The 12,280-nt window shown below is 43.6% G+C and overlaps 1 protein-coding gene across 2 annotated transcripts in view; it reads left to right on the forward strand.

Moving 5' to 3' along the window:
* Positions 1-12,280, forward strand: part of zdhhc17 (zinc finger DHHC-type palmitoyltransferase 17) — a 138,803-nt gene that overhangs the window by 71,042 nt on the left and 55,481 nt on the right. For both annotated transcript variants that reach the window (XM_063058450.1, XM_063058451.1), the window contains exons 4-5: positions 2,821-2,898; positions 12,011-12,155. In XM_063058450.1, the coding sequence (XP_062914520.1) occupies positions 2,821-2,898; positions 12,011-12,155 (223 nt within the window). The remainder of the gene's footprint in view (positions 1-2,820; positions 2,899-12,010; positions 12,156-12,280) is intronic.

Here is a 12,280-nt window from a genome sequence, read left to right on the forward strand (position 1 = left end):
TATTCTATTTCTTTACTTTCCTATAAATGCAAGAAAATGAATCTCAGCATAGTATATAGTAATATATACATACCCTGATAATAAATTTACTTTGACTTTGATACTTACTTACCTATGCCCATCACCCCTCCTAGGGCATAAGCTGCTGACAGAGTTAAGTCGGAGTCCTTAATTTTGCCAGGGATTTGTGTTTTGGGGGAATAGATTGCTCATATCTTCGTTTGAATACTCAATGAATAGTTATTCAGATTCTTTAAATCCTGAGTTCATCCTTTCATTTATGGCTGTCTGCATCTTTCTTGATTTTCCCCCATTGTCTGACTGCACATTGAATTGTAGGAATCATTTCTTGCTACTGTCTATTGTGTTTTTGTTTGCCAGAACTTCTACTAATCATCTTCTATTTCTCCTTCCTCACTACAGTGCTTTGTGCTCTTATTTTTCTTTCCTCAGTTTGTGTTAATCCATTTAGGATCAAAGCTTTTCAGAGTATATTTCCTGGTGTTAGATAGCTAAACATGTCTTTCTAAAGTGTTCGGCTCACTCTGAAATTAAGTGCAGTTGAATAGGCAATTGGAATTAGCTGTTCTGTCATGTTTCTTTGAGATTAATCCATTTAGAATGAAACTCTTTAAGTGGACTAATTTAAGGTTTGTGTCTGAGGAGAGTTTGATGGTTCTGGACCTGTACTCAGTAGAATTCAGAAGAATTAGAAGCTGTCTCATTGAAAGGCCTAGGTAAAGTGGACATGGAGAGAATGTTTCCTATAGCGGGGGAGTCTAGGACAAGAGGGCACAGCCTCAGAATGCAAAGACATCCCTTTAGAACAGCGATGAGGAGGAATTTCTTTAGCCACAGGGTAATAAATCTATGCAATTCATTGCCACAGACAAATGTAGAGACGAAGTCATGAGGTCTATTCAGATCTTAGGCTGATACCTTCTTAATTAGTAAGGATGTCAATATTTATGGGAAGAAGGCAGGAGAATAGGGTTGAAAGGAAATATAACTCTGCCATGATCAAATGGGGAAGCAGACTGGATGAGCCAACTGGCCTAATTCTGTTCCTCTGTCTTATGGTTGGACTTCTGAATCCCAAATCATGTCAGTAGTGCCAGGCTCACTATTTCTCTACCTTGTCTGGGTTATTTGCATAAGCAAAGTTAGGAACGCTTCATCTCATACAGTCTTTGACACACCAAACCACAGGGCACCATGAACTACAGCAGCGAGGTTACTCTTAGGGAGAGGTTGTCTTTAGATCTTCCAGTTTATTTTATAGTAAGGTTGTTAATTTTAAAATGCTTTTCTTCCCTGCCTTTAATTTTTCAGTGTGTAATGTTTTCCATCTAGTAATAGACTGATTTTATGTCTATCCAGAATATTTATTTTCATCAGAATTTTATCACAGTCTTTTTGTACTGTACTTTTTTTTAACAGATATTTTGTATCCAGGATTGGGCATATTATTAGCACAGTGGTTAAAATGACTATCCCTTTTTCTTTGGGACCTGGAAATTGATCGTCCAAACTCCTTGGACTGCAGTCTTGTTTGTTCATTGGCCTATTGTGAGCCTGCACTGTAACTGAGCCTGTTCACTATCACCCAGTGTTTGATCGTCATCCCAGAAGTGAACATGCCAGCCAGTTTACATATATTTCAGTCACAGAGTAACCTCATGGAAACGGGCCCTTTGGTCCAATTTGTCCATGCTGACTACAGTCCCTATCAAGCAATTCCCGATTGTTCAGTGTTTGGCCCATATCACTCAGAAACCCTCCTATCCATGTACTTATCCAAATATCTTGGAAATGTTGTTATTGTAGTACTTATCCACTTTCTCTGGCAGCTATTCCATACGTGCACCACCTTCTATGTGGTCTCTTCGGGTCCCATTTGAATATTTCATATTAAGACCATAAGACATAGGAGCAGAATTAGGCCATCTGGCCCATCAGTCATGGCTGATCCTTTTTTCCCTTCTTCTTAGCCCCACTCCCCGGCCTTCTCCCCGTAACTTTTGATGCCGTGTCCAATCAAGAACCTATCAAGCTCTGCCTTAAATACACCCGATGACCTGGCCTTCACAGCTGCCTGTGGTAATAAATTCCACATTTTTCACCTTAACCCTCTGCCCTGTAGTATTTAGTTCCCCAACAAGTGGTAAAAATCTATAGATGCTCATAGTTTCTGTGTCCCACATAATTTTATTTACGCCCAACAAATAAATTATTAACGTGTCCATGGTGCACTTGGACTTTTTATTTCCTGTAGTATAATGCTTCATTACTCATAATCTTTAAAAGAGTATGTTGTGAAATATTCTAATATTTCTCCTTGAGAGCAATTAAAAAAAAATATTTATAGGTACAGCACGGTAGGAGGGTCTGCCAGCCCAATTGTGCCCAATTAACCTGTGCATTTTTAGAATGTGAGAGGAAACCAGAGCACCCGATGGAAAACCGTGCATTTATGGGGAGAACATACTGACAGTGGCGGAATTGAACCCAGGTCACTGGCTCTAACCTCTATTAATCTTTGAAGATTACAGTGACCGTTCTGCTTCTAAGATACATGTGAAAGTTTTTTTTCTTGGTCTTGTTTGTCAGGATAATATGTGGTTAAAGATGTACACACATTAAATCCTGAATGGCATCACGGACAAAATGCATCAACTGATTCCATAGCAACTTAACCTATTTTTAATGCCTTGCAGCTTGAAACGTCCTGTGAATTAGTTGAGTCAAAGATGTTTGGATGAGTGTTTCCCCAGTGGAGCCCAGTCCTGCTGATGCAATCATTATTTACATCTTTTTCAGATATTACATTTCTAAAGGTGCAATTGTGGATCAGCTGGGAGGAGACCTGAATTCTACCCCTCTCCACTGGGCAACAAGGTAAGGGTTCATGTGCTCTCATACTTCCTCAGAGAACTAATCCTGGGCTTTTGGTAGTGATAAGCCATATTATGGAACCCATGCACCAAAATCGTGGAAACAGCCTGGATTGATTTGAGATGTATATTTTAATTTTATTTTGAGGTACAGCACAGTAACAGACTCTCAGGCCCAATGAAGTCTGCACAACTTAGTTCACCCATGACCAACTAACCTACTAACTCGTGCATCTTTAAAATGTGGGAGGAAACCAGAGCACCCAGAGGAAACCCACGTGGTCATGGGAAGAATACACAAACTCCTTACAGAACGGTGGAATTGAACCCCGGTGGCTGGCGCTGTAATACATGTATCCAAAGTTAAAAACTGAATCCGGCCATAAACAATCTATACCTGACCCGTCTGTTTGTTTTGATCCTGGCTAGAAACTGATATATTGTGTGCAAGTTTTCAAATGTGTATTTTTTTTATGATGGTAAATATTTCACCAAATTATTTATCAGTTTGAAACATTTGAAGACTTGCATACAATATATTACACTGAAATAAGGCCATTTTATTAAGCCAGCCTAATCCACTAAATTATCCTCCCATGCTGTTTCATCTAAAACTATCAGAGTAGCCTTCTACTTCTTTCTTTCATGTTCTATTTGCTCTGACTTTGAGTTTCACTTTCTAATCATTCTGGTTAGATTGGGATAATTCCTTTCTATTATTGGATTTAATCCATTCTTTAAGGAATAGAAATAATTGTACCCCCATAGAGGAATTCTTTGTGATCCGGAAAGGCTCTTGGCAACTTAACAAGTGAGACCTTTTTTAGCAGTTGATTTATAAGTGTTTGCCTGATATGGGAAGTTATAAAATGGATCTCAGTTTACTAACCCTTGATACAAATCTGTATGCGGCCTTGATAAGGTGTTGTCTGGCTGTAATAGTTCAAAGTAAGATTTATTATCACGGTACATACCTGTCACCACATTCAACTCTGAGATTCTTTTTCCTGTGGACATACACAGCAAATCTATAGAATAGTAACTGTAAACTGGATCAATGAAAGAGCAACAGCATAGAAGACAACAAACTGTGCAAATGCAAATATAAATAAATAGCAATAGATAATGAGAGCATGAAATAACTAGCTAAAGAGTCCTTAAAGTGAGATCATTGGTTGTGGGAACATTGTAATAGATGAGTGTAGTTATCCTCAAGAGCCTGATGGTTGAGGGGTAATTACTGTTCTTGAACCTGGTGGTACAAGTCCCAAGGCACTCGTACCTTCTACCGGATGGCAGCAGCGAGAAAACAGCATGACCTGAGTGGTGAGGATCTCTGTTGATGGATGCTGCTTTTTTATATGACAGTGTTTCATGTAGATGTGCTCAATGATTGGGAGGCGTTTACCTATAGTGTACTGGGCTGAATTCACTGCCTTTTGTACGATTTTCCACTCAAATGTTTCCATACCAGGCTGTGATACAGCCAGTCAGTACACTTTCCACTACACGTATATAGGAGTTTGTCACGGTTTTTCATGTCATGCTGAAATTTTCGCAGACTCCTAAGGAAGTACAGGCACTGTTATGCTTTCTTCGCAATTATATTTTTATGATGGGTCCAGGACAGATCCTCTGAGGTACCAACACCCAGGAATTTAAAATTACTGACCCTCTCCACCTCTGATCCTCTGATGAGTACTGGCTCATGGACTTCTGGTTTCCCTGTCCTGAAGTCTACAATCATTTCCTTGATCTTGTTGATATTGTGTGAGAGATTGTTGTTATAACACCACTCAGCCAACTTTCAATTGCTCTCCTGTATGCAGATTCATCACCACCTTTGATATGGCCCATAGCAATGGTGTCATCAGCAAACTTGAATATGGTGTTGGAGCTGTGCTTAGCCACACAGTCATAGGTGTAAAGCGAGTAGAACAGGGGGCTAAGTGCACATCCCTGTGGTGCACCTGTGCTGATGGAGATTGTGGAAGAGTTGTTTTTGCTGATTAAAACTGACTGAGTCTGCAAGTAAGGAAATCCAGGATCCAATTGCATAAGGGGGTATTGAGGCCCAGGTCTCAGAGTTCACTAGTTTTGAGGGGATGATGTATTAAATACTGGGCTGTAATAAGTGGAGAGCATCCTGATGTATGCATCTTTTCTGTACAGATGTTCCAGGGTTATGTGAAGAGCTAATGAGATGGCATTTGCTGAGGACCTGTTGCTCTGGTAGGCAAATTAGAGGGGAACCAAATTGCGACTCTGACAAGAGCTGATATGTTTCAACACCAACCTCTCATTACACTTCATACAACACTGAATCATGTCATCTGCAGAAATTCTTTGATGACTCAGCAGTAGTTATATCTATAAAGGAAGGCCGGGAGGATGAATACAGGGCCCTCGTGGAGGACTTTGTCAAAAGGTACAAGCTGAATCATATGCAGCTCAGCATTAGTAGAACAAGGCGATAGTGATGGACTCATGGAGGACTAAGCCTGCACTACTCCCTGTTACTATTGATGGTGAAGACATAGATGTGGTGAGGACCTGCAAGTACCTGGAGTACACCTGGATGACAGACTTGAGTGAAGCACCAACACAGGCTGTGTACAAGAAGGGTCAGAGTCACCTCTACATCCTGAGGAGACTGAGCTCCTTTAGGTAATATAGGCCTCTCCTTCACCTGTTCTGCCAGTCTGTTGTTGTCAGTACAATCTGCTATGTGGTGGTGTTATAGGGTAATGACATCAATACAGGTGATGCCAACAGGCTCAGTAAATTGATTAAGAAGGCTGGCTCTGTTAAGGAGTCAAACTGGACACACTGGAGGCTGTGGTAGAACAAAGGACCCTAAGAAAAATCTTGGAAATTCTGAACAATGTTTCTCACCCTCCGCATGCTACCTTGGTTGAACAGCGGAGCACTTTTAGTAATAGACTAAGACAAATGTGCTGCTCCAAAGAGCGCTATATGAGGTCATTCTTACCCTTGGCATTAGGCTCTATAATGAGTCAACCTATAGCCAAGGAAGTGATGAACCCTTCTTGTGAAACTGTTTGTGGTAACTTATTTTTTATTCTTTCTACTTCTCTTCTAATATGTATATCTGCGCACTTGTAATGTTACTGTGATACTTTAACTTCCCTTAGGATCAGTAAAGTATCTATCCATCTATCACTTTGAATGTAAGTGTCACTGGTCAATGCTCTTGGGCAGCTCTATGATTGAAGCAGGTGGGTACCACACACTGCTGAAGCGACAGGTTGAAGATATCCTTGAACACACCAGCCAATTGGTGAGCACAGGTTTTAGTATTCGGCCAGGTACTCCGTTCGGACCAATGCTTTCCTTAAATTCACCCTCCTGAAGGCAGCCCACAGATCATCTTCAGATACTGAGACCAAAGGATCATCGGGAGACATTGGGTTCCTCTTTGTTCCGGTGGTCTAAGTGAGCATTGATTTCATCTGGAAGTGAAGGTGTGCTGTCCCCCATGTTGCTAGATTTAACTTTGTAGGAAGTTATGGTATTCAAACCCTGCCACAGCTGTCAGGTATCCCTAGTTGATTCCAGTCTAGTCTGGAATCTTCACCTTCCACATGAGATGGCGTTCTGGAGAACATACCTACACCTCTTGTAGTATTCTTGGTCTCCAGACTTGAATCCCTCTTATCTGGCCCTCAGCAAATTCCAGATTTCATGGTTCATCCGGAGTTTTTGATTGGGGTAGATCCTGAATGATTTTGTGGGGACATACACATCTACAATTTTTTAAAAATAAAATCTGTTACGTCCTGGTGTAGTCATTCAGGAGCTCAGATGAGTGCTTGAACACTGCCCAGTCCACTGAATCAAGGCAATCCTGTAACCATTCCTCTGCCTCCCATGACCACTTCTTAGTTGCTTTTTAGGCTCTGTCTGTATGCAGGTGGTAGGAGTGCAGCCAAGTGGTTTGATTTGCCAAAATACGGTCTGGGAAAGGAACAATAGGCATTCCTTATCACAGTGTAGCAATTTTGTGTGTTGGAACCTCTGGTGCAACAGGTTACATGCTGGTGATAATACGACCAGCCTGGTTGAAGTCACCGACTATACTTTGAAATGTGTCGGGATGGGCTGTTTCTTGCCTGCAGACAACATCATGCAGTGTTGCGAGTGCTTACTTATAGTTGGCCACTGGTGATATATAAACTGCCATCAGGATCACAGATGAGAACTCCGGAACAAATAGAATCGTCTACATTTGATCGTTAGGTGTTTGAACTCAGAGGAACCAGAGGTTGACGTAATCCCCATGTGAGAGCACCAAAGAGAATAGACCAAAAAGCACATGCTTCCATCTTTTTCTTACCAGAGTTCGGGGTTCAATCCATTTTGAAAATTGGAAACCTTCTGGTCTGACTGGTGCACCTGTTGTGTCTACTAATAGACAAGTCTCAGCGCAGCAAACAATTGAGATCTGCCTTCGATACAACAGCCTTGTTCTGAGATCATCAATCTTACTTTCCAGTGACTGCATATCCACCAACAAGATGCTGGATAGAGGAGGCCTTGTCCCTCTGCGCTTCAGCTTGACTTGAATCCCAGCTCTCTTGCTGCATTTCCAGCCATGGTGATAACCTTAAAGTTGCTGCGCTTAACTGCTCCACATTCAGTCATTGATTGTGAGATCTGAAGGTCAGTGATGTAATTTCAAAGTCCACTGTTAAGAGGAAATTTACAAGCTGGAGATTGCAGCAAAAGTAATTCAAAAGAAATATAAGAAGATAACTGGAACAATTTTCAACTGCCTCTAGAAGAACTTGGCATCTTTAGTAACGTGAATTGCTTTTCAAGTTTTCATCTCAGTCTCAGGATATCTTAAAAAGAGTTCCTCAGGGTACTGTCCTAGGCCCAATCATCTTCAGTTTCTTCATCACTGATTGTCCTTCAGTCATAAGGCCAGAAGTAGAGATGTTCACAGACAATTTCACAATGTTCAGCATCAATTGTGATCACTCAAATGAAGCAGTTCATATCCAAAAGCAACAAGACATGGATAATATCCAAGCCAATGTTCTTTCTAAGGTGTGCGCGCACACATATCTTTTGCTACTAGTGCACAAAGGAATTTAAACTGCACATTAAAGGTTGTCACCTTCTACCTCGTTGGCATGTTAAGTATATTTAATGATCATACACAATCACATTTCCTTTTCCGGTTTCTGAAATGGACAGTGTTGACAACGTGGAGTTTGCGATGATTTGTCTGCAGATTTTAGAAATGGCTTATTTATACTGTTTTAATTGAAGAAATTATTGATTTACTATGTCCTATCCAAAATGATAGGAGAAGACAGGAGGGGGAGGGATAGAGCCAAGAGCAAGACAGCTGATAGGCAAAAGGGATATGAGAGGATCGTGGGACAGGAGGACCGGGAAGAAAGACAAGGGGGGGGGGGTTGACCCAGAGGATGGGCAAGAGGCTCCATCTTCCTCTCACCCCAACCCTCCCCTCTCCACTGACACCACCAGCCTCCCCCCTCCCCCCTCTGATCCCAGCTCTCATCTGTGCTGGGTCTTTACCATCCCCTCCGACCTTCAACTGTCAGAGGCAGAACGCTCTGTTCTCAGTAAGGGCCTCACGTTTGTCCCCCTTCGCCCACACCTCAGTGAGTTCCGTGTTCGCCACGATGTGGAACTTTTCTTCCGCCGTCTCCGTCTCCGAGCCTACTTCTTCGGCAAGGACTCTTCCACTCCCACCGATGACCCCTTCTCCCGTCTTCAACCCTCCTCTTCTTCATGGACACCCCGCTCTGGTCTTCTGGCTGCTCTGGATCTCTTTATTGCTAACTGCCGACGGGACATCAACCGTCTCGACTTCACCGCACGTTGTCCCCATTCCAACCTCACTCCTTCGGAACGCTCTGCTCTCCATTCCCTCCGCACTAATCCTAACCTTATTATTAAACCCACCGATAAGGGGGGTGCTGTTGTAGTCTGGCGTACTGACCTCTACCTTGCCGAGGCACAGCGACAACTCGCGGATACCTCCTCTTATTTACCCCTCGATCGTGACCCCACTAAGGAGCACCAGGCCATTGTCTCCCACACCATCATCGACTTTATCCGCTCAGGGGATCTCCCATCCACTGCTACCAACCTTATAGTTCCCACACCCCGCACTTCCCGTTTCTACCTCCTACCCAAGATCCACAAACCTGCCTGTCCTGGCCAACCTATTGTCTCAGCTTGCTCCTGCCTCACTGAACTCATTTCTGCATACCTCGACACTGTTTTATCACCCCTTGTTCAATCCCTTCCGACCTATGTTCGTGACACTTCTCACGCTCTTAAACTTTTCGATGATTTTAAGTTCCCTGGCCCCCACCGCTTTATTTTCACCATGGATGTCCAGTCCTTATATACTTCCATCCCCCATCAGGAAAGTCTCAAAGCTTTACGCTTCTTTTTGGATTCCAGACCTAATCAGTTCCCCTCTACCACCACTCTGCTCCGTCTAGCGGAATTAGTCCTTACTCTTAATAATTTCTCCTTTGGCTCCTCCCACTTCCTCCAAACTAAAGGTGTAGCTATGGGCACCCGTATGGGTCCTAGCTATGCCTGCCTTTTTGTTGGGTTTGTGGAACAATCTATGTTCCGTGCCTATTCTGGTATCTGTCCCCCACTTTTCCTTCGCTACATCGACGACTGCATTGGCGCTGCTTCCTGCACGCATGCAGAACTCGTTGACTTTATTAACTTTGCCTCCAACTTTCACCCTGCCCTCAAGTTTACCTGGTCCATTTCCGACACCTCCCTCCCCTTTCTAGATCTTTCTGTCTCTGTCTCTGGAGACAGCTTATCCACTGATGTCTACTATAAGCCTACTGACTCTCACAGCTATCTGGACTATTCCTCTTCTCACCCTGTCTCTTGCAAAAACGCCATCCCCTTCTTGCAATTCCTCCGTCTCCGCTGCATCTGCTCTCAGGATGAGGCTTTTCATTCTAGGACGAGGGAGATGTCCTTTTTTAAAGAAAGGGGCTTCCCTTCCTCCACTATCAACTCTGCTCTTAAACGCATATCCCCCATTTTACGTACATCTGCTCTCACTCCATCCTCCCACCACCCCACTAGGAATAGGGTTCCCCTGGTCCTCACCTACCACCCCACCAGCCTCCGGGTCCAACATATTATTCTCCGTAACTTCTGCCACCTCCAACGGGATCCCACCACTAAGCACATCTTTCCCTCCCCCCCCCTCTGCATTCCGCAGGGATCGCTCCCTACATAACTCCCTTGTCCATTCGTCCCCCCCATCCCTCCCCACTGATCTCCCTCCTGGCACTTATCCGTGTAAGCAGAACAAGTGCTACACATGCCCTTACACTTCCTCCCTTACCACCATTCAGGGCCCCAAACAGTCCTTCCAGGTGAGGCATCACTTCACCTGTGAGTCGACTGGGGTGATATACTGCGTCCAGTGCTCCCGATGTGGCCTTTTATATATTGGTGAGACCCGACGCAGACTGGGAGACCGCTTTGCTGAACATCTACGCTCTGTCCGCCAGAGAAAGCAAGATCTCCCAGTGGCCACACATTTTAATTCCACATCCCATTCCCATTCTGACATGTCTATCCACGGCCTCCTCTACTGTAAAGATGAAGCCACACTCAGGTTGGAGGAACAACACCTTATATTCCGTCTGGGTAGCCTCCAACCTGATGGCATGAACATCGACTTCTCTAACTTCTGCTAAGGCCCCACCTCCCCCTCATACCCCATCTGTTACTCATTTTTATGTGCACATTCTTTCTCTCACTCTCCTTTTTCTCCCTCTGTCCCTCTGAATATACCTCTTGCCCATCCTCTGGGTCAACCCCCCCCCCTTGTCTTTCTTCCTGGACCTCCTGTCCCATGATCCTCTCGTATCCCCTTTTGCCTATCACCTGTCCAGCTCTTGGCTCCATCCCTCCCCCTCCTGTCTTCTCCTATCATTTTGGATCTCCCCCTCCCCCTCCAACTTTCAAATCCCTTACTCACTCTTCCTTCAGTTAGTCCTGATGAAGGGTCTCGGCCTGAAACGTCGACTGCACCTCTTCCTACAGATGCTGCTTGGCCTGCTGCATTCACCAGCAACTTTGATGTGTGTGAAATGTATCTTTTGTGTCAACAACCAACACAATCAGAAGATGTGCTAGGGGGACAGCCCACATGTGTTGCCTTGCTTCTGGCACCAACATAGCATGCCCACAACTTATTAAACCTAACCCATCTTTGGAATGTGGGAGGAAACCAGTTGAGCCAGAGGAAGCTAATGCAGTCATGGGAGAATGTGCAAGTTCCTTACAGATGTTGGTGGGAATTGCACCCTAACTGATGATTCATGGGACTGTAAATTGTTGCGCTTACCATTACACTATTGTGGGACCCAAACATCACTTCTGCCAGCTTGGTCAAGTCATGCGCCAGCCGAACTTGGAAATATATCACTGTTCCTTCACTGTCACTGGGTCAGTGTCCTGGAACTCCCTCCCTAACGGCGCTGTGGGTTTACCCACGCTTCAAAGACTGCAGTGGTTCAAGAAGGAATTCACCACCATCCTTTCAAGTATAACTAGGGATGAACAATTAAATGCTGGCTCAGCCTGTGAAGCTTACATCTCCTGAATGAATAAAAATAAGTACTTTCACACAATGAGTTAATGATCTGAGAAGCCTGTTTAAGATCTGTGAAGTTTGTATTGCTGAACCGCAGAGTTAGTTTGACTAGAAGTAATCTGCTTTCCATAGCCGTGTAGTTATTTAGAGCCTTTTATCATCTTCCATGTTTTATTTCTTGAATGGAACTGCAATTCAGTGACTGCATGGCTTCCCTCTGGGTGTTCTGGTTTGTTCCCACTTCCAAAGGCGTACTGGTTAGGGTTATTGTTGAGTTGTGCTCTGAAAATATAATGACACTTGCCCCAACATAATCCTCACTGATTTAATTTGATGCAAGTGACACATTTTACTTGATGTTTTGATGTACATGTGACAAATTAAAAAAATAAATATTGTATATGGACAACTCCTTAATGAAGCTTCTTCATGTTTAATATAAAATATTCTGTTGTGCTCCTTGCAGGCAGGGCCATTTGTCCATGGTTGTGCATCTAATGAAATATGGAGCGGAACCCTCACTGATTGATGGCGAAGGTTGTAGCTGTATCCACCTGGCTGCTCAGTTTGGCCATACATCCATTGTTGCCTACCTGATCGCAAAAGGGCAGGTAATTTTTCAGCCTACTATTATTCATTGCTCTGAGCTGCTTTGCACGCAGGATTTCGGGAGAAAATGGCATTTTAACAGCCATCTTAAATGTTTGTGTTGAGTTTACTGACACATGCACAAATA

Source organism: Mobula hypostoma, chromosome 9 (genome assembly GCF_963921235.1).
Source record: "Mobula hypostoma chromosome 9, sMobHyp1.1, whole genome shotgun sequence".
Taxonomy (NCBI): domain Eukaryota; kingdom Metazoa; phylum Chordata; class Chondrichthyes; order Myliobatiformes; family Myliobatidae; genus Mobula; species Mobula hypostoma.